This window comes from Clupea harengus, chromosome 14, assembly GCF_900700415.2.
Source record: "Clupea harengus chromosome 14, Ch_v2.0.2, whole genome shotgun sequence".
Lineage (NCBI taxonomy): Eukaryota > Metazoa > Chordata > Actinopteri > Clupeiformes > Clupeidae > Clupea > Clupea harengus.
Window position 1 is genome coordinate 7455278 of NC_045165.1, and position 24321 is coordinate 7479598.

General features: G+C 44.9%; 1 protein-coding gene across 3 annotated transcripts in view; it reads right to left on the reverse strand.

Annotated features, from left to right (window-relative positions):
• slc25a21 (solute carrier family 25 member 21) overlaps window positions 1-22524 on the reverse strand; it is an 85202-nt gene extending 62678 nt beyond the window's left edge. Inside the window, exons 1-2 of one of the 3 annotated variants that reach the window (XM_031580727.2) lie at window positions 22435-22524; window positions 21794-21878 (exon numbers count right to left, since the gene is read on the reverse strand). In XM_031580727.2, the coding sequence (XP_031436587.1) occupies window positions 21794-21863 (70 nt within the window). In that variant the 5' untranslated portion in view covers window positions 21864-21878; window positions 22435-22524. The other 2 variants (XM_012825003.3, XM_012825002.3) reach the window with 2 other exon arrangements.
• Window positions 22525-24321: the final 1797 nt, after the last annotated feature.

The following is a 24321-nucleotide window of genomic DNA, read 5'->3' on the forward strand; positions in this document are numbered from 1 at the left end:
GCTTTCATGATGATCTGGTTATGAGCTCTGGAGCTGCTCTTACCATACATAAACACAATCACAGTATGGCCGCAGGTATGTACAAATGTGAATATAGTTTCCAAGAAGACATCAAAGGAAGAATACACACACAGACACACACAGACAAACACGCATGCACTCACACACACACACACACACACACACACACACACACACACACACAAACACGCATGCACGCACACACACACACACAAACACACACACACACACACACACACAAAATCCAGGTGGACAGTGCAGACAAAGGCCATTGTGCCAGAGAGGCATCCCTGCGATAGCTGTGGGATGAGAGACACTCAGCAGGACCTGCCCTAAGGACCTGCAGCAGAGCAGACCAGAGGTGGGTCTGCTGTCCCTGCAGTGGGTCTATAAGAGACCAGGCTGCTGTCCCCAACCCTGAGCAAGACACGCCACACCCAATCACTGCTTCACAGTGCCTGAGCTGAAACAGAGGATGACAGAGAAAGAGAGAGAGAGAGGGAGTGAGAACGAGAGACAGAGAGAGAGAGGGAGTGAGAACGAGAGACAGAGAGGGGGGGGAGTGAGAAAGGGGGGGAGAAAGGGAGAGGAGTCAGGCAACAGAGAAAGTACAGAGAGTGGAGGAAACAGCACTTGGGTGTTCCTTCTTTTCTTCCCCCTAACTGGAGATAATAGAGGCGATTTGCACAGCTAAATCAAAAACAAGTTCTGCAGAGACTGCATCCTAATCGAAAAGGGAAGCAGGCTGTTCCTCGTGGGCTTATAGGGGGGATGGAGGAAGTTCTGCTTGAATCCATTAGCTTCTTCTGGAGGATCCGAACTTCAGCAGAGCAGGAAAGAGAGACATTGGCCCGCCGAATGAGTCTGCGTCTGTTGCATTAGGCCCCATTAGCAAAGCCATACTCCAGACTAGCAGGTCTCTGTGTGCAGGCACACAACTCAACCAGAAGGAAGAAAACCTTAGAGGAAACACGCACACACTCCTACACACACAGCCGCCCACATATTCATAACAGACCAGCAGTTAAACAAAACGCAATTACATTCTACATGATAGGCCCTTATGGACACTAGACCTCTCTAGTACCATATGACAGAACACACTGTACACACACACACACAGAAATGTAAGAAACTGCAAATGCACAAATACACATAATTAGCAAACCCCTTGCACAGGTTTGAAATCTACAAACACTCAATCTACAAATATGTCCCTCTTTTCATATAAACACAGATAATCAAGGATGCTGAACTTCTATCTCACATCTACTACAAATACATCTACTACAGAGAGATGAGACACTGTCTATCTCCAGTCTATCTAGTGTATACAGATACACCTTATTTTATTTAAACATACCCACACGTAAACAAACACCAAACGCACACACACACACACACACACACACACACACACACACACACACACACACACACACACCCCTTATGTAACCCAGAGCCTCTGACGCAGAGCCACTGAGTCTTCATCTCTCTCTACCTCCAACACAATGCCTACCTCACTCTCCCCTCCCTCCCTCCCTCCCTCCCTCTCTCCTCTCCTCTCCTCTCCTCTCCCCTCCCTCTCGTTCACTCACTCCCGCGCTCCGCTGCTCAGGGAGATCCTATCGTCTCCCCTCTGCCGCAGACGGGATTTTTTGGGTGACTTCAAAGCTCGCTGGGCTAAGTGTTTAGAAGAATGCAAAGGAAAGAGGAAAATAATGTTTCTGATTTCTGTAAACTTTAGCCCATCTGCTTCTGCTTAGAGCCCCACTGCCGAGAGAAGAGAGAAAGAAAGAGAGAGAAAGAGAGGGAGAGAGAGAGAGAGAGAGAGAGAGAGAGAGAGAGAGAGGTGGGGAAATAACGTAAAGGCCGTTTTTTCCCACAGTTCTAAAAAGCACCTCACATGCTGTGATTTAAATGAAAGACACGGAGAGGAGAGGCTGAACGCACACACATTTCTCTCCCCTCGTTATGCTGAGCAGTGAAGACAGGGAGGGAAAGTCAGATGATGACAACTAGCCTTTTCTGTTCTCCTTCCCTGAATGCTGCACAGGCAAGGGCAGAGACGCAGGACATAGGTTAGAATACAGCCCTCGTCAAGGTAAATACAATACAGGCATTTAGAAGGGAGGAGGAGGAGGAGGAGGTGGTATTATGGTCACTGCAACACAACCATGCAGAACATGAACAATATATCAATCCCCACATCACACACAACACATGCACATGACACACACACGACACATTATATGTGTGCAATACAGAGTGCACAAGGATAAATCCCCCACACGCACAAAGCACATGGAGACACACAAGTGCACATACAGGGATGTACAATTTGTAGAGCCTTTTTGTTGCCAGCATCACACAATCACACACACACACACACACACACACACACACACACACACACACACACAGCATCCATGTCCCAGCCTCAGGGCTAGCTTTCCTTTCCTTTAACTCAATCATGCTCAGGTTTCACTCTCACCCATCTGAGTACAGCTCACTTCCTCTGAACACCCCCCCCCCCCCCCCCCAAAACACACAGACACACTCACATCCCCAAAACAGCCATGTCTACATGAGCCACTCAGACACAAACACGCCAACACACACAGACAGCACTAACCATTTCAACACACACACACGCACACACACACCCAAAACCAAATTGTGTCTACAGCAGTGGCCTCTGGTCATACAGTAGACTGTAGGTGGCAAACAAACAGACACACACAGAAAGCTCCCAAAGCATTATAGACTCACAAAGGCAAATAAAACCCTGGAGGTGTCAATACCCTGAAACCATCTAGACATATAGATTTTCTCATAGTTACATGTTTTTTTTTATGTGAAAGAGAGACTGACTGAAAATATATCATGTGTGTGGATGGAAACGGGAAGAAATGTCATGGGGCAAAGAGGCGGAGAAAGTCAATGTGATGGGAAACGTTATTTATGTTTAAACTTTAAACAAAACTTTGTATTTGCTTTTTATTAAAACCAGTTTGATGCTGAACCGTTCTGTAATGTCATGTAGCTGTCATGTCATACTTAACAAACAAACTCTCTGCTCAAAAGAAACATGAACCGTGAAAAGAAATGAATGTGATTTGCTGGTAAGACAATTGCCATGAAATATAGATATTGTAATTGTTCTGTAAGGACACAACTCTCTGGAACATCTGGAAGATTAAATGTCAGCAGAGAGAAATTGGGCTTTTTACTGGAAAACAAGTGGCTTGTCCTGGTGGGACATCATCATCTCATGTGTTGATTACACCACTTCTAATGTCTAAAATACTGTGCTGTTATCTCCACCCCTATACATTTTGCAACTGTAGCAAGACAAGACAAGAGTGGTATAAAAAATGCTCAGGACCGTTGTCAGTCTTTGTTCCACCAGACAGTGAGCGTTGGTCACGCTTGTAAGCTGGATAACGATCTTCTTTGGAAAACCCATTGCTGCCGTGACTCTGGACTCTTTTGTAAGATACTTTGGAAATTCCATAAATCAGCACAAATGGCTTAATCTAATATTAGAAGTTCTTCAAAATGTTTCAGATTGGTTTCCCCTGTAAGAAAAGAAACATGACATCATGATAACAGATGACCAGGTGGCTAGTAAAACACTGAAGACCACAAGAGTTTGTGTCATAAACTCAGGTATTCGATTAGAAATGAAACTTCAAACATCTGGACACATATCTTATGGAACGCTTTCTATATCCAAAGGCATGTTGTTTTTCAAAGAAATATAGTAAGCGGTGCAATAGAGGAGTAAGTAAGGAGCTCTGAAACCTATATCCCACCAGTATTTCTGTAGTTCAGTAGTTATTTAGCAGATGCTTGCCTGCAACGCGACTTACACGTTTTTTAAAAGCAGCAAATTGAAACCATAACCTTGCTGTTCCTGGTAGCATACTCTGCTGGCTCAGCCGCCAGGTTCGGGGTGCATCGCTGTGCACTCAGCTGAACTAGGCTGATGCTCACCAGGACACGAGACACGCTAAGTGAACCGCTTCAGCAAGTGCATGGGCCACCTCCGCACTCCCAGCCCCTAACCCTCCGCACTCCCAGCCCCTAACCCTCCGCACTCCCCCCCTCTCCCCGGGCTCCTCTGCTGTGTCTCATGACCTGACGCATCCCGCCCGAGACGTGCAATGGCATCCGACGCGATCCGCTGACGGCACCGCCTGTGCCCTGCCTGACGTCTGCGAGAGAGCGTGCGCATGTGTGTGTGTGTGTGTGTGTGTGTGTGTGTGTTTACGGGTTGTGTGTAAAGGGTTAATGACAAACAGATGGCTTGTGTTTTGTTCCGTTGACACAAACACGCTGGCGAGGTCGCTGTGAGCGGGGGCTCCGGGTTGACTCTCTCCCGGGGTGGCCTGGTGTGTGGTGGGGGTCAGGCGTGCCGAGTGGCCCGCTTCAGAGCTGCGTGCCAACAAGCAGGGCATTTTAACATAAGCCAGCAGCAGACTGTGTGTGTGTGTGTGTGTGTGTGTGTGTGTGTGTGTGTGTGGGTGGTTAGTGATCTGCTGCACTGAGCAAGGAACCCTACACATGTTTTAGCGTGATGGCCTCTGTATCAAACAATCATGGCATCACACGCAGGCTCAGAACCCAAAGCGTACGCTCACACACAAACACACATGCTCCAGCAACAAAAGATGGAGGTAATCAGATTTATAAAACGTAATCTTTCCAAAATGGGCCTCCACTGCCAGAAACCAGGCACCACACACACACACACACACATCCCGTCTACACTCACCTTAGAAAATGTTGACAAACTTAAGAACAAACTGCAAACTAATTTTCTCTCCAGACGGAATAGCATGATTAGCTGCAGTGAGTCACCGTGACTGTCCAAGACTCAGGTTGTGTCAAAATAAATAACACGTAAAGTTGTGACGAAATTCTTTGAAGTCCCACGGGTGGGAAGGCAGAATTTGCCCAGCACTGTTGTGTCATGCCACAGTATTGGGATCCCTGTATGAGAGTGTGTTCTATGTCTCTCTATCGTACACAATGACAACTATAATATGCAAACCAGGTGCTATATGACGGTGGTTGGTGTACTGGTATGAATGTATACAGTCGGGCCGCAGGGATGACACACAGAGAGGTTTGGTTTTGATTCCCGCTTTGGCCCCGACTTCTGTTTCTACCTCTCGTGTGGTCGGACATTCTGACGGCTTGCGTGCTTGGCGGCCATGATGAGTAAAGGAGGGAATTCTCAGCCGTTGCTTCAGACATTTCAAGTCAATGGGGCATCTCTGGGGTTGCTAGGAGGACACTGAAGACCACCGACAGTTGTGGGAAATATGTCAAATAATTGTATAATAATTATTATTATTTTATAATAATATAAAGTATAAAAGTATAAAGCCCTTCTCTCTTTCTAAAACCCTATGACTTAACGCTTAATCCATACTTTCACACTTTCATATTCAGTATGTATGTAGACTTTAGATATGGAGGTGTGTCAAGGATATTTTCCTAAAAGAACCAAAGTGGCTAAGTGCACCTATGCATCAAATGAAAATACAACAAAGTGGGTACAGTAAGTGGTTAAATTGAGCTTAAGGCAATTTTGGGGAAGTGGCAAAGCCCCACTCTCTCTCTCCCTCTCTCTCGCTCTTTCTCTCTGCCTCACACACACACACACACACACACACACACACACACACACACACACACACACACACACACCTCACTGGGGGTTAAAGGTGAGGGCTGTGGATGATGGGGTTTGCACGCTGACGAGCCTGGTACAGTTTATAGAGCAGGGTGCTGGAGAAAGTCATTTCCTCACTTTCTACCAGAGGTTCCTGCAGCAGGAAAAACTGCAGAGCAGCGAAAATAAACCAGAGGGAAAAGAAACAAAAACAAATTAAGGTGAGCGACACTGAGGAGAGAGGGACAGCAGAATGAAGAAGTGTGTGTGCGGGTGTGTAAGTGTGTGTGTGTGTGTGTGTGTGTGTGTGGGGGGGGGGGGGGGGGCATGAACAAGTGAGAGGAGATTTAATCACTGACCAGTCTATTTAAAAGGTACTATTATAAATGTTTAGCTTTAACATATTATCATTAAAAGGTACAGGTATAGGTACTGTTATAAATGTTTAGAAACCTTTAACATGTTAATAATGCAATAACGAGGAAGGAAGGAAGGAAGGAAGACAAAAACAGGAAAACCGTCATTAGAAAAAACACAAACACTGCACTGTCTTGACTGTGACACGAGCAAATTCCAAAACCTGCCTTATCCGTTTCAAAGTTGGTCTGGGGAAAATCCAAATACTCCAGAATAAAATGTAATCCAAACAAATTGGCAATCTAACCCACTTCCATTCCATCCCCAAATCCAACTACATTAGGGCTCAAGCGCTGAAATCAAATCCAAATGTGTTTGATCAGAACCACTCAATGTGTAAAGCCTTTAAACTCTCCAATCATTCAGCAACAACAATTCAAGTTTTTTTTCCCCTCAAAATCTGACAAGTTACAAATAATTACAGTTGGCCATCAAATGCTGACAGTATTTAGAAAGAACTGGAAATGTTTAATAGGATTGGTTTACAATCTACATCCCTGTGATTGTACAATGGACAGTGTGTATAATGCTCATATATCAATGCACACTGAGACGTCAGACTGAATACATTTTGTAATTGAAACTGTGTGTGAATATGTAAAAGCTGAAAAAACTAGACAATGCATCAGGCAAACAAAATACAGAAAACAATATTTTATTTTAATTGTTATTTAATTTATCGTACTTTCTTTCTTTCTCTCTCTCTCTCTCTCTCTCTCTCTCTTTCTCTTTCTCTCAGCGTGTGTGTGTGCATGTGTGTGTGTGTGTGTGTGTGTGTGTGTGTGTGTGTGTGTCTCCTCTATTAGGATCTCAGTTGACCTGTCACATGACAAGTGCAGACTTCGGGGGTTAAGACTTGCTAATCTTCCTCGGGGCTAGTCACAAAGTAAACATTCATTTCACGGGCTGTTGAGGTCCGGTTGAGACTGTCTCAAACGCATCACAAAAAAAAAAAGAAAAAAAAGAAAAGTGACATCGTCCATCGTTTACCCGCAACCCTTTCGTCATCCTGCCTGTCAATACTCCCACCGCTCCTTCGCTCCACTCCTCCTCTCCTCAGTCCCTCGTTCATTCCCTCGTTCCCTCCCTCCCTCCCTCCCTCCACCTTTCCCCTCCCCACCCTGCCGTTCCTTTCCTTTCCTGCCGCTGCCTGCTTGATGTGATGATGAATGAGCCCCAGCTCCATTCAATTAAAGCCCGAGTGCGAAGAGGCAGCAACAATGGAGGCTGGCCTGGGCGAGGGCTCCGACGGCCCCCTCCTGCATTCTTAGTGACAATTTAGCCTAATTAGCATCAACTCCCGCCCATCCATCATAGTGCTTAGGAAACATAAACAAACTGTCAGCCCTAGCGTAACAAACAGATCGCCCCGCTACTTAACGCAAATTATTCTTACATGAAACGCCGCTTCTCAGGCAATACTCAACGAACCTCCCCCCCCACTCCACCGCCACCCGTCTACCCACCCCACTCCCCCCTACTCACACACTCACACACACACACACACACACACACACACACACACACACACACATGCACACATGCACTCACACACACGGGCCCTCTCCACGGAACGTAGGGGCTACTCAAAATTGAAGACATATGTTCAAGTCAAGTTCAACTCCCCAGACTGTGGACGCTGATGGGGTGACACTTTCCCTGCTCCGTCCGTCCTGAATGGGGGAGGCCTGAGTGTGTGTGAGAGTGTGTGTGTGTGTGTGTGTGTGTGTGTGTGTGTGTGAAAGTGTGTGCGCAAACATACATACGCACATATGTGTGTGAGAGAGAGAGAAGAGAAAGAAGATGCTACAAAGAACCATTCACATTAAACCTGCTTTGAAGGACATTGTGAACGCAGGTGTTCCATTTAAAAAAATTAAAAACTACAAACTTACAGAGTTGCACTAGAGCCCCGGCACCCTCCAGACACGGGTTCCGAGACAGCGTTTCATTCATTTACACCGCAGAGCATTAACAAGCTCCGTCGCACATCATTTGCACGCACAAATGCAAAGGGAAAACAATCAGCGTTTAGGCACACTCAGACACGTCTTGATCAAGCGCAGACAGACGGCGAGGAACTACATCTTTAAAATTGTATTTGGGCATTCCTGGGCAAATGGCAAAAGCAAACATTAAAACATGCTTGTTGCTTAAGCACCCCATCAATGGGCCACTTAACGGCTGCATGACATTTCCAATTGACACATTCTTCTCGGTCTTATCGGGGCTCACACAATCAGCCACAGAGAGCTAGTGGCAAACACTAAGCTAGTAATTGACAGTAATGAATTTGGCCGAAAGAACGGCACATAGAATGCAACACAGTGGTCGACAATCCACTCACAAGGACACAGGATATGGCTCCTTTTCAGATAAGGCTAAGAACTAGAATTATGAGGAGCACCACAAACACACACAGAGACACACTCTCTCTCTCTCGCTCTCAGACACACTTACACAGACAAACTCACTTTCACACATGCATATATACATGCGTGCACACTCCCTCACACTCACACACTCACACACGCACACACGCAAACACGCACACACGCACGCACACTTGCTTCGAACACTCAGCTGGCCCATGCTTAATTTGTCAATTTTCCGTTTCTTCTTTGATGTAGTGCACTGTGTGAAACGCAGGCTAATTAACGAGGAAGCTTGGCAGGAGAGGCTTGTTGTTCTTAGAGGAGTGATGGCAAACCTCACTCATCCTGGCCAAGAGGAGCTGGCCAAGCTCACTGTGACAAATAATACATTGGCCTGTGGCCCCGTGACCAAACACACATATACACGCGCACACACACACACACACACACATACACACACACACTCACTCACTCAACTGTATACACACACACACACACTCACTCAACTGTATACACACCCACACAAAATCTACTGACTCAAATTAGAAATACAATGGAACCAAACAGGGTGCCATTCATTTTTCATTCCCTCTTATAGTGACTTCACCGTACATTACCACCACCACAGATGAGGGCCGCCGCCACATCCTAAAGAAAAAGAAGGGAGTGAGAGAGAGAGAGAGAAAGAAGGGAGAAAGACCCAGAGAGAGAGAGAGAGAGAGAGAGCGAGAGAGATGAGGAGTTGTTCTAATCAAGCTAATCCACTAACAACGCCCGTGGTGATGTCATGTACCGTGGAGTTCATTAGCCATTCCTGATGCCTGGCCAACACTAATTTTCATTCAGTCGTGAATTTCGCATGTATGAATTCACTTCTGGGCTGGCTCACCCTTTCTCTTTCTGTCTCCCTCGTTCCCTCTACGCTTCTCTCTCTCTCTCTCTCTCTCTCTCTCTCTCTCTTTCTCTCCCTCATCACCCTCGCTCTGTCTCTTTACCCCCCTCCTCTCGGTCTCCCCGTCTCCTTCATAACATCCGACATCTCTCTCTCTCCCCTCCAAGAAAAGTGAACGAGCAGCGGAGGAGGAGAGAGGAGGAGGAGGAGGAGGAGGAGAGAGGCATAATCAGCTCCTCTGGCTTGACTAATGACGGGATTGGTCCTGTCGCTTGGTCAGCTTTCCACTTCGGATGATGCAGCGGCGCTCCCAACAACAACATGCCCCGACACCCGTCCTTTCCCACACAGCTCCGCTTCGCGAAGGCCTGGGCCCATTCCCGGGGCCAAACACACACACACACATGCGCGCTGACGGATCTGTCTTTCGGAGCCCCCTTTGGAAAACTGACCTCAGAATAATCGAGCGTTGTTATTCCTGCAGAGCGCTTAGTGCTCCTGACAGCGGCGGCTTCGCCCCTGGACGAGGAGCAGCGCTGGAGGGGAAGTTTATTCACATAGCAGAGAGGTGCTTGAGAAGTGAAAGGACTGTCACAGGCTTGAGTGTAATCCAAACATTATGGTTTTTAGAAAAGTGCTTAGAGCGTTCCACTGCTGATAAGTCCCCTATGCTGATGCCCTTACATGCTGATAGTTAAGTTATGTGATCCCCTACGCTGATGCCCTAACATGCTGATAGTTAAGTTATGTGATGGTAACCCTGTTTCCCACGCCTCCATAAAGGTGCGCTAGCACCGATGCTTACCTCCATGGCTCTTAAGGTGGGAGGTTCTCACTCTGCTGGAGGGAAAGCCATCATCAGTGCACTGGAGCTCCTCTGTTCGTCCCTAATGTATGCTACTGCTGCCCCTTCCCAGCTGTCCTGCAGCTTAGGAACCTGCCCCAGATGCTTGGAATGAGGAATGACATTGCAGCCGCCACAGTCCAGTATACTAATTACTCCTGGGACAATTGGGTCGAAGAAAGCCCCCCTAACACACACACGCACACACATGCACACACACATGCACACGCACTCACTCACACACACACACAGAAACACAAACATATTTATCAAAAATAGAAAAAATCGTGGGAAACACAATGAGGGGTCCAGATGTAAGTGTGCCATGTACGACCAGCCTACTGGGATCTACGTCCTCTTACTACCAAGTGATATAAAAAGAGGCTAAATGTGTCCAATTCATTATTAAAATGTTATTAAAATCTGGCCAGTAGATAAAACCAAATTACAAAAAAACACACAACATGAGAAAAACATTAAAAAAAGCATACAAAAAATGCCATTTACCCACCTTCCATAGAGCAGCCATTAGCTCAGAGCAGAGCAGCTGGTCCTGTTGCCCCCCGGCACTCTGTGACAGACACCATGCTACCTAACTTCAGCTTCATTTATCATTGCAGAACAATTCTGGGACAGAATCGCTATTACACCCGAGCAGGAAAAACAGAAACTAAGCAAAACATTTCCTTAAGCAATTAAAGCATAAACAGAGGAGCCACCTAACGACGCTGGCCTGCGCCGGACATGATGTGGGGGGGGGGGGGTACTGCTTCTGTATGTAGAGAAGTTTAACATGCATTTCCAGCCACTCATACACACAAGGGGGAAAGAAAACAGGGAGTCTGTGTGTCTGTCTCTCTCTTTCTCTCTGTGTGTGTGTGCGTGTGTGTGCGCGTGTGTGTGTGTGTGTGTGTGTGTGTGTGTGTGTGTGTGTGTGTGTGTGTGTGTGTGTGTGTGTGTGTGTGTGTGTGTGTGTGTGTGTGTTCGGAGAGAGAGGAGGAATGAGAAAGTTGAAACCATCAATATGACTTCTTGTTCTGATTTGCTAATATAAACTGTGCATTTCACACCAATAAACTTTTCAATTTCAATTTATCAGAGCAAAACAGAGAAGAGAAGAGAACCAGAGAAAGTGGAAGCGAGAGGCCGCAGGAGAGGGGGAGAGTGAGAGAGAGAGAGAGCAAGAGAGAAAGAGCAAGAGAGAGAGAAAGAGAGAGAGAGAGAAAGCAAGAGAGGAAGAGAGAGAGAGCAAGAGAGGAAGAGAGAGAGAGCAAGAGAGCGAGAGAGAAAAGCACAGACTCTCAGGAGACTGGTGCTGAAAGAGTATCTGATATGAGTCTTGATTTGGTCTCCCTGCCAAGTCAAACACACACAGAGAGACAGCACTTCTGCCATCATCAGAACATAGTGTGTTTCCCCTCGGGACTCAGGGACGTCCGTGTTTTGCGTTCTGTGTTGACCTCTCACCGATAAGGACCTCTAACACAAACTAGGGCTGACTCCCACCACCGCCTACTCATGTACGCTGCGGATATCCGTATGCAATCTATTTGTCCTGACTCATCTTGTTTTGGTTTGGCTCATGTAATATCAGTGTCTCTGGTGTCTCTGGGGTCATTAGCAGCTGCCCTCTTGCACTGACACGGGCCTCCCAGCTCCAGATGTAGTCTGGGTGTTCCAGCGGCTGGGGCTACACACACACACACACACACACACAGACACACACACAGTCTGCTCCAGGGCTTCCTTTCTGGAGAAAGCATCTGTCAGGAGTTGCCTCTGCCGCCTCTCTCTCTCTCTCTCTTGCTCACTCGCTCTCGGATGATCAGTCATCATCTTGTGCTCTGCATGCCTCCATCGCTGTCTTTTCATCTTCTTGTTCCTGTGTTCCCCCTCTCCCTGGACCAGGGGGACATCAAAATACCATGGGGGGGCTTGCAGACCCCGACATGTGTGGCCCTCCATGCCTTGACTGCTAGGCTAGGCTAGGCTAACTCTATGCCTGCTAGGCTAACTCTCTGCCTGCTAGGCTGCTATGCCACCACGTTTGCTATGTTGCCCGCTGGGCTTTTTTTTTGTCTTTCTTAATCCACATGAAATAACCACATACATTAACAAATCCAGGAAATGTTGTTGAGCGTGGACTGAACAGCATGTAAGCTTCTCTCCTGTGACTGCGAGTGTAAACACTGTGCCCGTGCAGCAAACAAACGTGGCTTGCAAGGGACCACAAACGCACAGCTGACACTGATGAGAGCTAACTATCTTGCTGTCTGATGTCGGCAAAATAATAAGCAACACCCTGCTGAAAAAAAAGCTGAAGTACACAGTAAACAGCCTGGATGGCTAATGAGAGAAAAAAGGTGTGATTGTCAGTCCTTCATGTGACCATATACCAACCGATTCATTGGACTCCTCTGACTAGATGATGACAGAAGTCATTTCTAGAGAATGGCTGGTGGTGTGGATAAACATGAGCATGCCCTGCAGGGGTAGTACAGCTCTCTTCTGCCTCTGCTGGTACAAAGTAGATATTGCAACTCATGCAGATACAATTTCCCAGGCTTACAGAATTGCAGATTAATACTTATACCCCTTCATCTAAACTGATCTAAATCTGGATTGTTTTGAATCCTTGCAGTGCAATATAAATTACCAAGACTTTTCTCCTGATAGTACTTTAGTGATCTCTCATGGTATGATGGGACACTGCACCACAAAATGATCAACATTTTCCACAAAGGAAATGATCTCCTCTTGGATCAGCTTTTCTGTCAGACCAACTCGGACCTCCGAGCTCCTGTGCTCGCCAGCGCAGAGTCTCCCATCACGCAGACGACCACCCTGAGCGACCCGACAGGAAGAAGCTATCTGAGACTTCTTTTCCATGAACCCAAAAGCATTCTTTTTCTTCCACCCAAAACACCCCCATTCCATACTGTAATTGTCCCCATTTCAAACACGATAAAGGGAAAGCCTGCTTCTTTCAGTTCATCCGTAGTTCTTACTTTCACAGTGGTGGCATTTTGTGTCCTTCCTGATTTGTCTACGCAGCTCTCCCCCTCTCTGAACCATAATATGACTGTAAACACAGTCAAAACAAGACCCTTCTTCCTGGACTGGCATCGGGTGTGTGTGTGTGTGTGTGTGTGTGTGTGTGGGGGGGGGGGGGGGGGGGGGGGGGGGGGGTCATTCTGCCAGTGCTGCCCCGGAGATATGTCATCCTTCTCGCTGCTCCGAATCACCACCAATCAGCTCTCCACAAATCTGAGCCTCGCTAATGAGAGCCTTGGCTTCAGACGAGCCAGTCTCGGCATGTGCTTAGAGGAGACCTCCCTCCCTCCCTCTCCCCCTTCATAGGGTCTTACTGACCCCCCCCCCCCCCCCCCCCAACACATCAAATCACAATCTGATTAGTACAGTTGGCATAGAAAGGAGTGTGTGGGAGTGTGTGTGTGTGTGTGTGTGAGAGAGTGAGAAAGAGAGAGAAAGAGAGTGAGAGAGTGAGAGAGTGAGAGAGTGAGAGAGTGAGAGAGTGGGTGGGTGTGCATGTCCGCGTGGGTGGGGGTGGTCATGTCTTTCCTATACCGCTGTGGTCTGGACGTTACATTCTGGCCAACAGAGCACAGTGAGGGATGAACTGTTCCTCTGGGTACACAGCTCATCAAACAAACACACACACATACATACAGACACACACACACACACATACAGACACACACACACACACACACACACACAAACTCAGATACACACAACCACACCACCAGCTCATAATTCAAGGGTTCATTCTTTGAGAGGCTTTCTTTTGACAGTACTTATTATGTTTATTTATATTTTATGCATTTCAGGCTGAATTGGACAAGTTAGTAATTACGCTGATTCTGGAATTAGGCCTAGATTCCCACACTAACTTTTCAGTCCTTCATGTCTGTATTAGGGGGGCATTGAAGGGGAATAGTGGCAGTGCCAATTACAATTGGCCCCCTTTTAATTTCCCATAGAGCCTTTGCTGATAGGATGGTGCTCTAGACGGTGCAATGCAATCATCAGTTATCACACTCACACACACACACACACACACACACACACACACACACACACACACACACACACACACACACACACACACACACACACACACACACACACCCAATGGCACTCTAGCATGAGGTGTATGCAGGCCATTTGGGAATTGAGCGCTTCAGCTATGACTATCTACTCAAAATGTGTGAAGATTCTGCCAGATTTCACCATCCATGCAGCAAGAATGATTACGACTGCAGAAGAAGGTGAACCTAGGAGGAAGTGTGTGGCCAGTAGGATATATACTTTTTCCTACTGTGGCATAACTGGAGTTGAAAAAATGAGGTCTAGATGCAAGCCTATCGAGAGGGTAGCTCATGCCACAAACACACACACACACACACACACACACACACTGAGGAGGTCTCTCAACTGTAAAGTTTGGTTTTCTTACAGGGTCACCCTGTCTTTGCCCCTTGACTACTTAGTCTAAGTGCTCAATTAGGCGGAACTTGCTTAGCTGATTTCCTTCCCAGTTATGTTATTGTTGCCATGTGCGGTATTATGGGATGGATAAGCTTCCTTGGGCTTTGCCAGGGAATGCTCAGCATGGCCCCAATATTTTTACAATATAGTGCTGTGCGGCTATATTGTTTTTCCTGTGTTCCTTCAAAGTCTCTCTCAGTGACATGATTCAGTGAGTGGGCATTCAGGCTGTGCACACCGAAAGCTTAGCTGGCAAAAGCCACCAGTGACATTCACATCAGTGGAATGTTGAGATGCTGAAATCTGCCCTCACGCAGCTTCAAACGCAGTATTTGCATCCACTCTAATAGCATGTGACTCATAGAAGAAAACGTCATGGTACATTAATTAGAAAACAAAACTGTGTGTTTAACATTACTGGTCATTGTGTCATTCCTGAGCATGAGCTGAGAAGTAACGAACAGTTTTCTGAACACACTACAGAAATTAGCCGTAGTGTTTTTGTAGCCATACTAGAGTGCAAGTCCCAATGTGTGTAGCATTAGCTACAATTAGTGGTTGCGATAAACTACGCAGATGATGGGCCACGAACGAAGAGCAATTATTCATTATATTCTTTTACTGTCCTGCAATCGTTCAAGCATAAAGTTGCATCATCCCACACCTGGGAAAACGTTCACTTTGAGTCCTGCCCTCTGGATCAGAGGGGTTGGGTTGGAAAGGTGGGATGGAGGCAGATGGAGGAGGGGCTATGTGTTTTAGGGAGGGGTCTAACTGACTGATGAAGGTGGTACAGACGTAAAGGACCTAAGAGGGAATCATTTGGTAGATATGAGGGAGAAGGAAAGATATATATATATATCATATACACGTGTGTGTATGTATGTGTGTGTGTGTGTGTGTGTGTGTGTGTGTGTCCCACTTCTAAAGGAAATGTAACATTAATGGTTTTCATAAAATCATTTCACCAGTTTTCTAAACAGCTTTCGATTCGATTCAGCTGACATGGATTAGATCCTTGACCACAGAGACACACATTCAGATATGCACCAAACACAAACCGCATCTTCATCAAAATCACACTCCTATACTCGCGCAAGTCTTCTTGTGGATCTCAACAGCTCTGCCCTCAACCAGCCCAATGCGTATGAGGGCAGAGTGTGTGTGGATGCATGACTGAGTGAGTGTGTGTGTGTGTGTGTGTGTGTGCGTGCGGATGCATGACTGAGTGAGTGTGTGTGTGTGTGCGTACGGATGCATGACTGAGTGAGTGTGTGTGTGTGTGTGTGTGCGTGCGTGAGTGCTGTGTCCCGATCGGTGGCATGTCCTGCTTGGGGTTGGTGGGTGGGACAGACCGCTGCATATGTTGACTACTCGCCTGCATGCCTGGTTGCAGTCAACTGATTTCTTGTGACATTATGATCCCACACATTTCCTCACGCAGTAATTAGTCGTAGTGGCCGATAAATCTTCTCTCGTTTGTTTTCGTTGCATTTTCTGGGGTTTATCCACCAACCCCCCCCCCCCACCCCCCCCCCCCCCCCCCCCCCCCCACACACACACACACACACACACACACACTACCTCCTTCCTTTCCACATGAGCTTATCAATTATGCAGAACTGGACATATGATTGACTGCACAGGGCCGAGCCAGCATAAACACCAGCATGCAGCCGGGTTGCGTCTGGGTGATCTCTTAACCTGCCTGCTGCTGAAGGCGCTCCGCGGCTGTGTTTACTCAGGTAGATGCTAGTCGCTATGGAGATCCGATTGGATCATTTGCATGATGGATGAGTACTTGCTGATTTGACTGGTGATGAGCAGAACTTTGCTGCAGCTAAAATCAAACAAATTCTATTTCCGATCGCTGCTTGAAAATGAACTGTCAAATAAACATCTCTTTCACAAATACACTCACAGACACACACACACACACACACACTTCATCACAGATCTTGGGTGTAAAAAAGGAAAGCCAGCAGAATCACAATCTACTCATGCCCCAGTGCATGCCATTACAGGCCCTATGCCACATAAAAAGCTTAGGTGACCGACAAAGAGAACGCCCCATGACCCATGGACCGATCATGGCTCGACTTTCATACACCACGTGTCAGGATTCACAAAACGCTTCCAGGTAAGATTTCATTCTGCTGGGCCACTCAGCAGTGTAGTCCATATTAATTCTCCATGAGCCAAAATGCTAATAATAGGACTTTCACCTCAAGCTCTCTCTCTCTCCTCTTCAAGAATAATAAGCACAAAGGTAAAGAGGTGGTCTCCTTATTTGGAAGGGTAAGAGTCAACTAACCCTTCCAAAACCAACATTGCTTCAAACATGAGGTCATCTAAACATCTGTCCACAACATGTCCGCCGGGAGTTCAATCAAAGCCCTGCTTAAACATGTACAATTGTTTCTGGAAATAAATATTAGGCCTAATGCGACCCACATTGTGGCAGCCAATCGAAATGGCATCCCAGTCAGTGAGCGATATGTGGCGTCCCCATCAGCTCCGTTAGCCTGTGTTTGTTTTATTTCGCTCTCTCCTCCTCTCTTCTCCTTCTTTATTTAAGCTAAGCGGGACTGTTTATTCCACGCGGAACAATCTGAGGTTCACAGTTTAAAAGCAATTAAAATGAAGAGAATTTGAGTGCGTTTTACACGTAGGGCTGACTGACTGTTGCCGAAGAGAAGGGGGTGAGTTCAATCACACTTAAGGCATCTGTCTATAACGGACACAGTCCATTTGCAGTCGGCGGATACATTTACACAGTAACTAATCATAACTCAAACATCTCTATGTAAATCTCATCAAATTACACGGAATAATGAAGGAGTTGAAAGGAAATCGATACAGTGCGTACTCTGCGCGGCACCTGAATTTATTTCCGGACCCTCTGGTTAAATTGAGCTCATGTGGGGTCAAAGTAAAACGGAGGTTCAGCGATAGCAAGGCATACATTTTAACTTGCCGCCTTACAAAAGTCCAGGCGCAGATTAGGTTTATAACTTGAAAATTGTAAATCTGCCTTTGTCTAACAATTCTATTTACGAAGGTGTAACGAAACAGATTATTTTCAGATGCATGTAGTAAAGATGGCACTTGTACAGAAACGTTCAAAATCTGGAATTCAAAAATTAATTCTCGGGTTTCGGCCAAGAAGTTCAATCATTATTATTTCTTTTTTTCTTTTTGAACAACAATTATCTGTAGAACTAGTCTACTCAATAGCCTCTCAGACTAGTAAGATAGTTAAAGCGATATTATAAAAGTATAATGTAACGAACTGACCTCGTTTTAATATGAAACTTTAACGAAATTGAAAGCCATAATATCAGCAAACTCTAAATCGTACAAACGATTTTTGTCTTGTTGTCACCATCGTGAGTAAGTGTGTAAAATCATTCAGGGTAATACATATTAGGCTTGACCTTCTAATTTATAAATATTTCGTTTCGTCTAAATGCCTACTACATGATTATTAGTTGGCCTACCTCCCCGCAAAATACATCAAAAACATCAGACCCCTCTAACTTGTTTATAAAAATAGCCTTAAATATATCTATCACCTTGTGATCAGATAACAAAATTAGGAACAGGGATTAGTGAAACATCTAAACTACCCCAGTCTCCACAGAATTTTAGAAATGCTTTAAAATAACTTACAGAGCTACTCTGTAAAGCTCCGCAAGTTTCAGAAATTAAATTGTGGTAACATCATTTTAGCAGGCTAAGCTAAATAAGGTTAATTGCAGGGATTGGATTTTCCTTAATTTAAGCAAGATACTTTTGTGGTGGATCAAATGGGAACATATTTTCTTTACAAATCACTAATAGCCTAAAGCTACAGGGGTCCTGTTGATCAAGCTAACTTTAGACATATTTCTAAAAACAAACCTTTCTGCTCTCCCTCCTCCGCCCAGCATATAACCTCTTTACGAATCTGACAGATATCCCGGAGGCCCAGTATGCTGTGCTTCTATGACGCTCTGATTGGTTGAAGGAAGAGGCACCCAGAAAAAAATTATAGGAGAATGGCCCACCTCAAACTATTCATACCAGGCTGCTCAATGAGGCTGGCTCACAGCAGCCTTTGAGGATGCACCCCTGAGGTGTCCAGGCAACAGGAAGAGTTCACATACTGCTGCTTTAAATAAAAGGCCCCGCACCGTTTTTAACAACCTTAGCCCTGCCTTTTGTCTCCCCCTTGTGGTTAAAGTGAATGCAACCATTTACATTTGTTTTTCTCTAAAGGGCAAAATGTTACTACAAAAGTTTCCACAAACTCTTTTTAAGATCAGTCTTGTTGTGGATATCAAGACACAATCTCTAGTAACCGATACATTAATGTCAATTGCACACCGAGTTGAGTCTTACAATATGGAATAGGAAGAGGAATGTACTGGAATGGCAAATGTTTACTCTTTACGCCTTTCAACTATCCCTACTTGTTTGAACAGAGTACCAGAGGCTACATAAAATACACACATGTGACGCGGAGGCATGACATCCATTAGTGCTACGATCCATTAGTGTCCACGATCTGTCTCAGGGTTGTTAGCGGGGACGGGTTACCGAGGGAACAGCAGGAGGGATGAGCGTGAATCATGTGTGGTCACCACCACAGTGTACTTCCCTCAACATGTTTGTTTGTGTGTGTGTGAGTGAGTGTTCAGACAGTGTATGCACGCCATTCACTTATAACAGTGTATTTACAAGGTCATGTGAACCTTGCTTCAATTTTCAGTTGTACACAGGAAAAGATGTTAAATTCCTTGTGCTATTGGTTGGGGACTTCCCACAGCGATCAAACCTTTCACTGGCACATGCATACAACCTAGCCTAAGTATTATAACAACAGGGTGCACTACAACCATCATACCATCATATCAATACTTAACAACAATGTTATGCCTTCATGAGCATTTCACTGGGGTCGTCAAGTGGACGTCCTCCTTCATGAGTGTTTCATTAAATTTAGGCCCACGACACCTCCACCTCCACCTCCACACCATCCTCCATACTCATGAGACTCATGTTGCTCATGTCACTCATAGTCATACACATGTCAATACCAGGGACCACAACAGATACACCTCCCAAAGATGCATTGCTAATTATACATATCTCTGAACGATGCATGGCTAATTATCTGAACATCAACATCACTATACTATGGCATGCCACAGACTATTCAGCGTAAGGGGTGGGAGGGTTGGGGGGTTAAACCCCCTCGGGAGTACAAACCCAGGTTAGGGTTAGAGAACGGGCTGAGGGTGGAAGAGCCCCCCCGAGGATTACGAACCTAGAAGAGGGTAAGGGAATACAATTGGACACAAACCCTGGTCACCCTAGGCACCCAAACATCTCGCAACAACATGCTTCTTCACTTAATATACGGTTCATTTACATGTCCTCAAGTAGTCTGTGAACGCCTGAGCCATAACCACTGGCTCACTTTTTCAGAAGCCTCAGACAAGTCCTTTAAGCCTCCTTTGAGTGACTGTCCTCAAAACAAGAATCCAACTGAAGCATTGTGGTCGATTTAGCTATAGAGTCTCGATCACCTATCTTCACTTGTCTTTTGTGTGCTTGCCGACCTCATTGCCTCGCTTCGCCGCCAGCGCTGCATACTTCGAGAATAAAAGGATAACTGCATGCCATGTAGAGTAGACGGCTTTCACTATTAAACAAAAACATACACGTCTGAAAACCAGCTTACAATCTTTTGAAGTGTATGTGTGTGTGTGTGTGTGTGTGTGTGTGTGTGTGTGTGCTGTGTGTGCTGTGTGTGTTAATTAATTAGCAATATTATTCTGGGCAGGTGAATCGTTATTTAAAATGTTACTTGCTTTCAAGTTTCTCAGAATAAGACTTAAGACATCTTAGGATATTTCAAACCTTATCGCAGAGATCACCTAAGACATCCATGGACAATCCAGATAGAGCTAAACTAACCACATCATAAAGCTTATCCTCTTCACAGAAGATCAGAGGTAGCCTACTACCATGCCAGACATACATTTGGCCTATGATTCCAATTTTATACTTTGCAAAAAATTGTCAGGAGATTGGGACTTCCACGTAGAAGCTAGGGAATGTCCCGTCCTCCTCAGTGGATATCCAAGGGTATTTGTCTTGCTTTTTATAGCAATTATTATTATTAGTATTATCCCTAAGGTTTATTCCCTTAAGAAAAACAACTAAAATATAAATAAATAAAATAAATAAACACAAAACTGGTACATTTTTTGTTTCGAGTAGACTGAAACACACTTTGGACCTTGACCTCAAATTCAACTGCACTTAGACACAGCAAACATGAAATGACACATCTATCTTGTAGCCTGTAGCTTGTAACTCAAAACTTAAGTTTCTAGTTCACTTTACTTGCTCATACTGGCTTGAATAAAACCAAGTAGATATCTTAGATATCTTATACCACACAAAGTACACAGATCAGAGCAACTAAGATGTTTCCACTGTCTCTCGACGCTTTTGAACGTCCATTGATTTACAAAGGCTATATTTTGGATTTTGAATCGATCAAACTGGTGAGACTTTGTATTTCTGTCCTATAAAAAACGCTTTTTTTGGGAAACAACCGCCGTACATAGTGCTGATCTGTACAAAATGATCAACTGAAGCCTGCACGGGCTGGGACCTCGGAATGTTTCTGTGCGGGCACTGCTGTTTCCCGGACGTACTTTAATAGATGTGGAACCAATGCTTCCCGTCACCCGAGCGTACAAGCCTACCGAGGCTACTAAGGAGTAAACCTGATCAGAAGTCAAACATGCCTGCATACAACCTAATGACAGGGTCTCCATTCAAAGTCCGTTAACTTTGTATAATAAGTAACAAAATGTATCCAGTCTGTTGAAGAGGACTTGGAACAGATGGTGATGGTTGTTATGCAATTCCACTAGCAACCACAGACTCAACTGTGTCAGCTGCACGGTAGACAGAATAGCCTACCTGTGAATTATCACAAAGATGATTAACTAGTTCTTGAACTTCAGCTTTGTGACATAGCCTACCTGCGGATCCGCCGGCGATAACTTGGTGAGACGCCTCTCGGAGTAATGCCTGCTTTTTGTTTGAGGACATGGTTTCTTGTCTTTTCTAGATAAATAACCAGATAATTCAAAGCATGTATTACTTTACTGTAATAAAAGTATTATAGTTACAATTGAGTAATGTTGTGCATATTTTTGATCCATTGGTCTACGTTTAGCCAAAGCAGTCTGATTTAGTTAAAACGCTTAAGGCACGATAGTTTGTTAGCCTTAGCCTGTGTACAGGTAACTTGGGTTTCACATTAAACTTGACCAAACATTACGGGATTACCTGTTCACGAATGATGAACGCTTTAGACGACAGTCAGGTGCTCAATGTTGACGTGTTAACTTTAATATTTTTCGCCTCACATAAGTTTAAGAATCTGTCTTGTGGGCTCTGCAGACTTACCCGCGTGCACTCGGAATGTCTGGCGGTTCAGTAATATCTATCCGGGTGAACGGTGTGTACCTTCAGGGAGACCAGTCTGACTTCAGGAGCAGTATCGGTTGTGCAAGTCTAAATTTAGATTTCCACTTTGCTTCATACTAAAGTGTCTTAGACTCATCAGTTGCTTTTGTATGCTAAGCCAGTCCGAAATGCTGTGGGATGATACACCTACCTGCTGCAGGCCTAAATTTCACTGCAAGGCCTGTTGTATATGAATTTTTATCGTGTTGTACTACGGGCCAGTTAAGTTGCATGTGCCCTCGAATAAACCCCATTCAATGTAAACTGGACGTCAGTACGCCAATACGTTACTGTCTCCTTGGGTATATGCCCTCCCTGTTTTGTGTGCTCTTTGGATTTGTTGGCAACCTTCACTGCAGGTTACATTGTTACAAGTTCAGTTACTCTTCCAACAGCTGCTTGTTTCCTGATGTTTGTAGGCTATTGAAAATCTACCGAGCCGCATCAGAAGGACGTACTTCTTTCATGGGGTTGCCTGCATGGAGTGTGCCTGAGTTTGAAATCTCAACAAATATGCAATTTATTTTTAACCTAGGGATGGTAAAATAAGAAGCATTAACAACATGAAACGTTAGGCTGCATGAAAGTCAGGAAAACTTAAACTAAGGAGCACTTAACGATTAGCAGGCAGGGCTGTTAAAGCCGCAGTATGTAACGCAACAAAACGAAGAAAGAGAAATTGATTTGTTTGCACATGTCAAAAGAAATGAAAATGAATTTCCGCTCTTTCAACAAATCTCCGTCTGTTTTCCCCCTATTTTAGGTTTACAGCAATTGAATGCCTGCCACCTTTTCACCGCTTGCTCGCCATGGCGTGCTGTAAATTACAGCGCGCTGTCAAATATAATGCACTCATGGTTTGGGTTGCTGGAGCCTTTGAGCAAGTCAGAGGTTGCTCTGAAAAATTACAGCGTTTATGACCAGGCACCTGCGAAAAAAACAGCTTAGCCTATATGGAAAGTACTGTTCATTAATAATCAGCTTCACACAATACAAAATACCGTGTCTGTAAATTTGTGAATTAATGAAGTGCCTCTGTCCCTTAAAGTGTTTTATGTTTCCACAAAATGAATATGCCTGTGGGCCCATCAAGGTTTGTTTGACACACAAAAGGCCCTAGAGATAATGTGTTACCTTGAGTTAATTGGACATGGGATCTCAAGCTCTTGTCATGGCACAATACTATTCCATTTGAGATATACTTTCACTTGTTCTCTGGGGCATTTTTTTTCTGTGTTCTGTTCCCCTGGTTTTGCTTCATACACGCCCTGAGTTTACAGAAAATGTTTCCATTTTAGCTGAAAAATGTTGCTCCTAAAATGTTATTGGTAATCTCATAAACTAAAGCTGCCATTTAAAATTATGAGTAAAAAATATAAACAAAGCACATCAGAAAGACTGAAGCTTTGCAGACAAACTTTGTCCATAGTGTTTTTGTCTGGAGAAAGCACCAACAATGAGAGGTAGTATACTATGTTTCCTGGTGCATTTTCATTGTACACAAACTCTGTAGTGAGTTCAAGTAACAAAGTGGGCAGTGTGCTATTTCCAGCACTGTAAAAACCTGGATTTATGGCAATGTTGGCAGGAAAACGCCATTAACGCATTGACCTAGTTGCATCACACATTGCCCTTCCAGAAAGTAGCGAGGCAGGCGAAGGTTTCTTGTCCATTGTGTAAAGCAATCAGTATGTTCACTAGATGGCACACGTAGAGTATCGCTGTCTCTCTCCTGAGGAGAAAATAATGGAAGACTATGTGCCTAGGCCCCATTTACCCAAAATATTCCCTCTACATAATAGAAACAGTAATTATGTCATCATGGACTGGCTGTCCCTTTTATTTTCCTTAAAGGCAAGCTCAGTTATTTGAGCTCATTTTGCAAAGAGCCTTTCTGGGGACTCATGTATTACCCATTTTCCTGTCTGTATTATCTCATTTGAATGTCCTATACGTGATAAATATTTTTTTTTCTGGAAGTAGTCTCAAATGTTCTTCATTGGAGTTTAATTCAAAGGGATATTGGACAAAGTAGTAT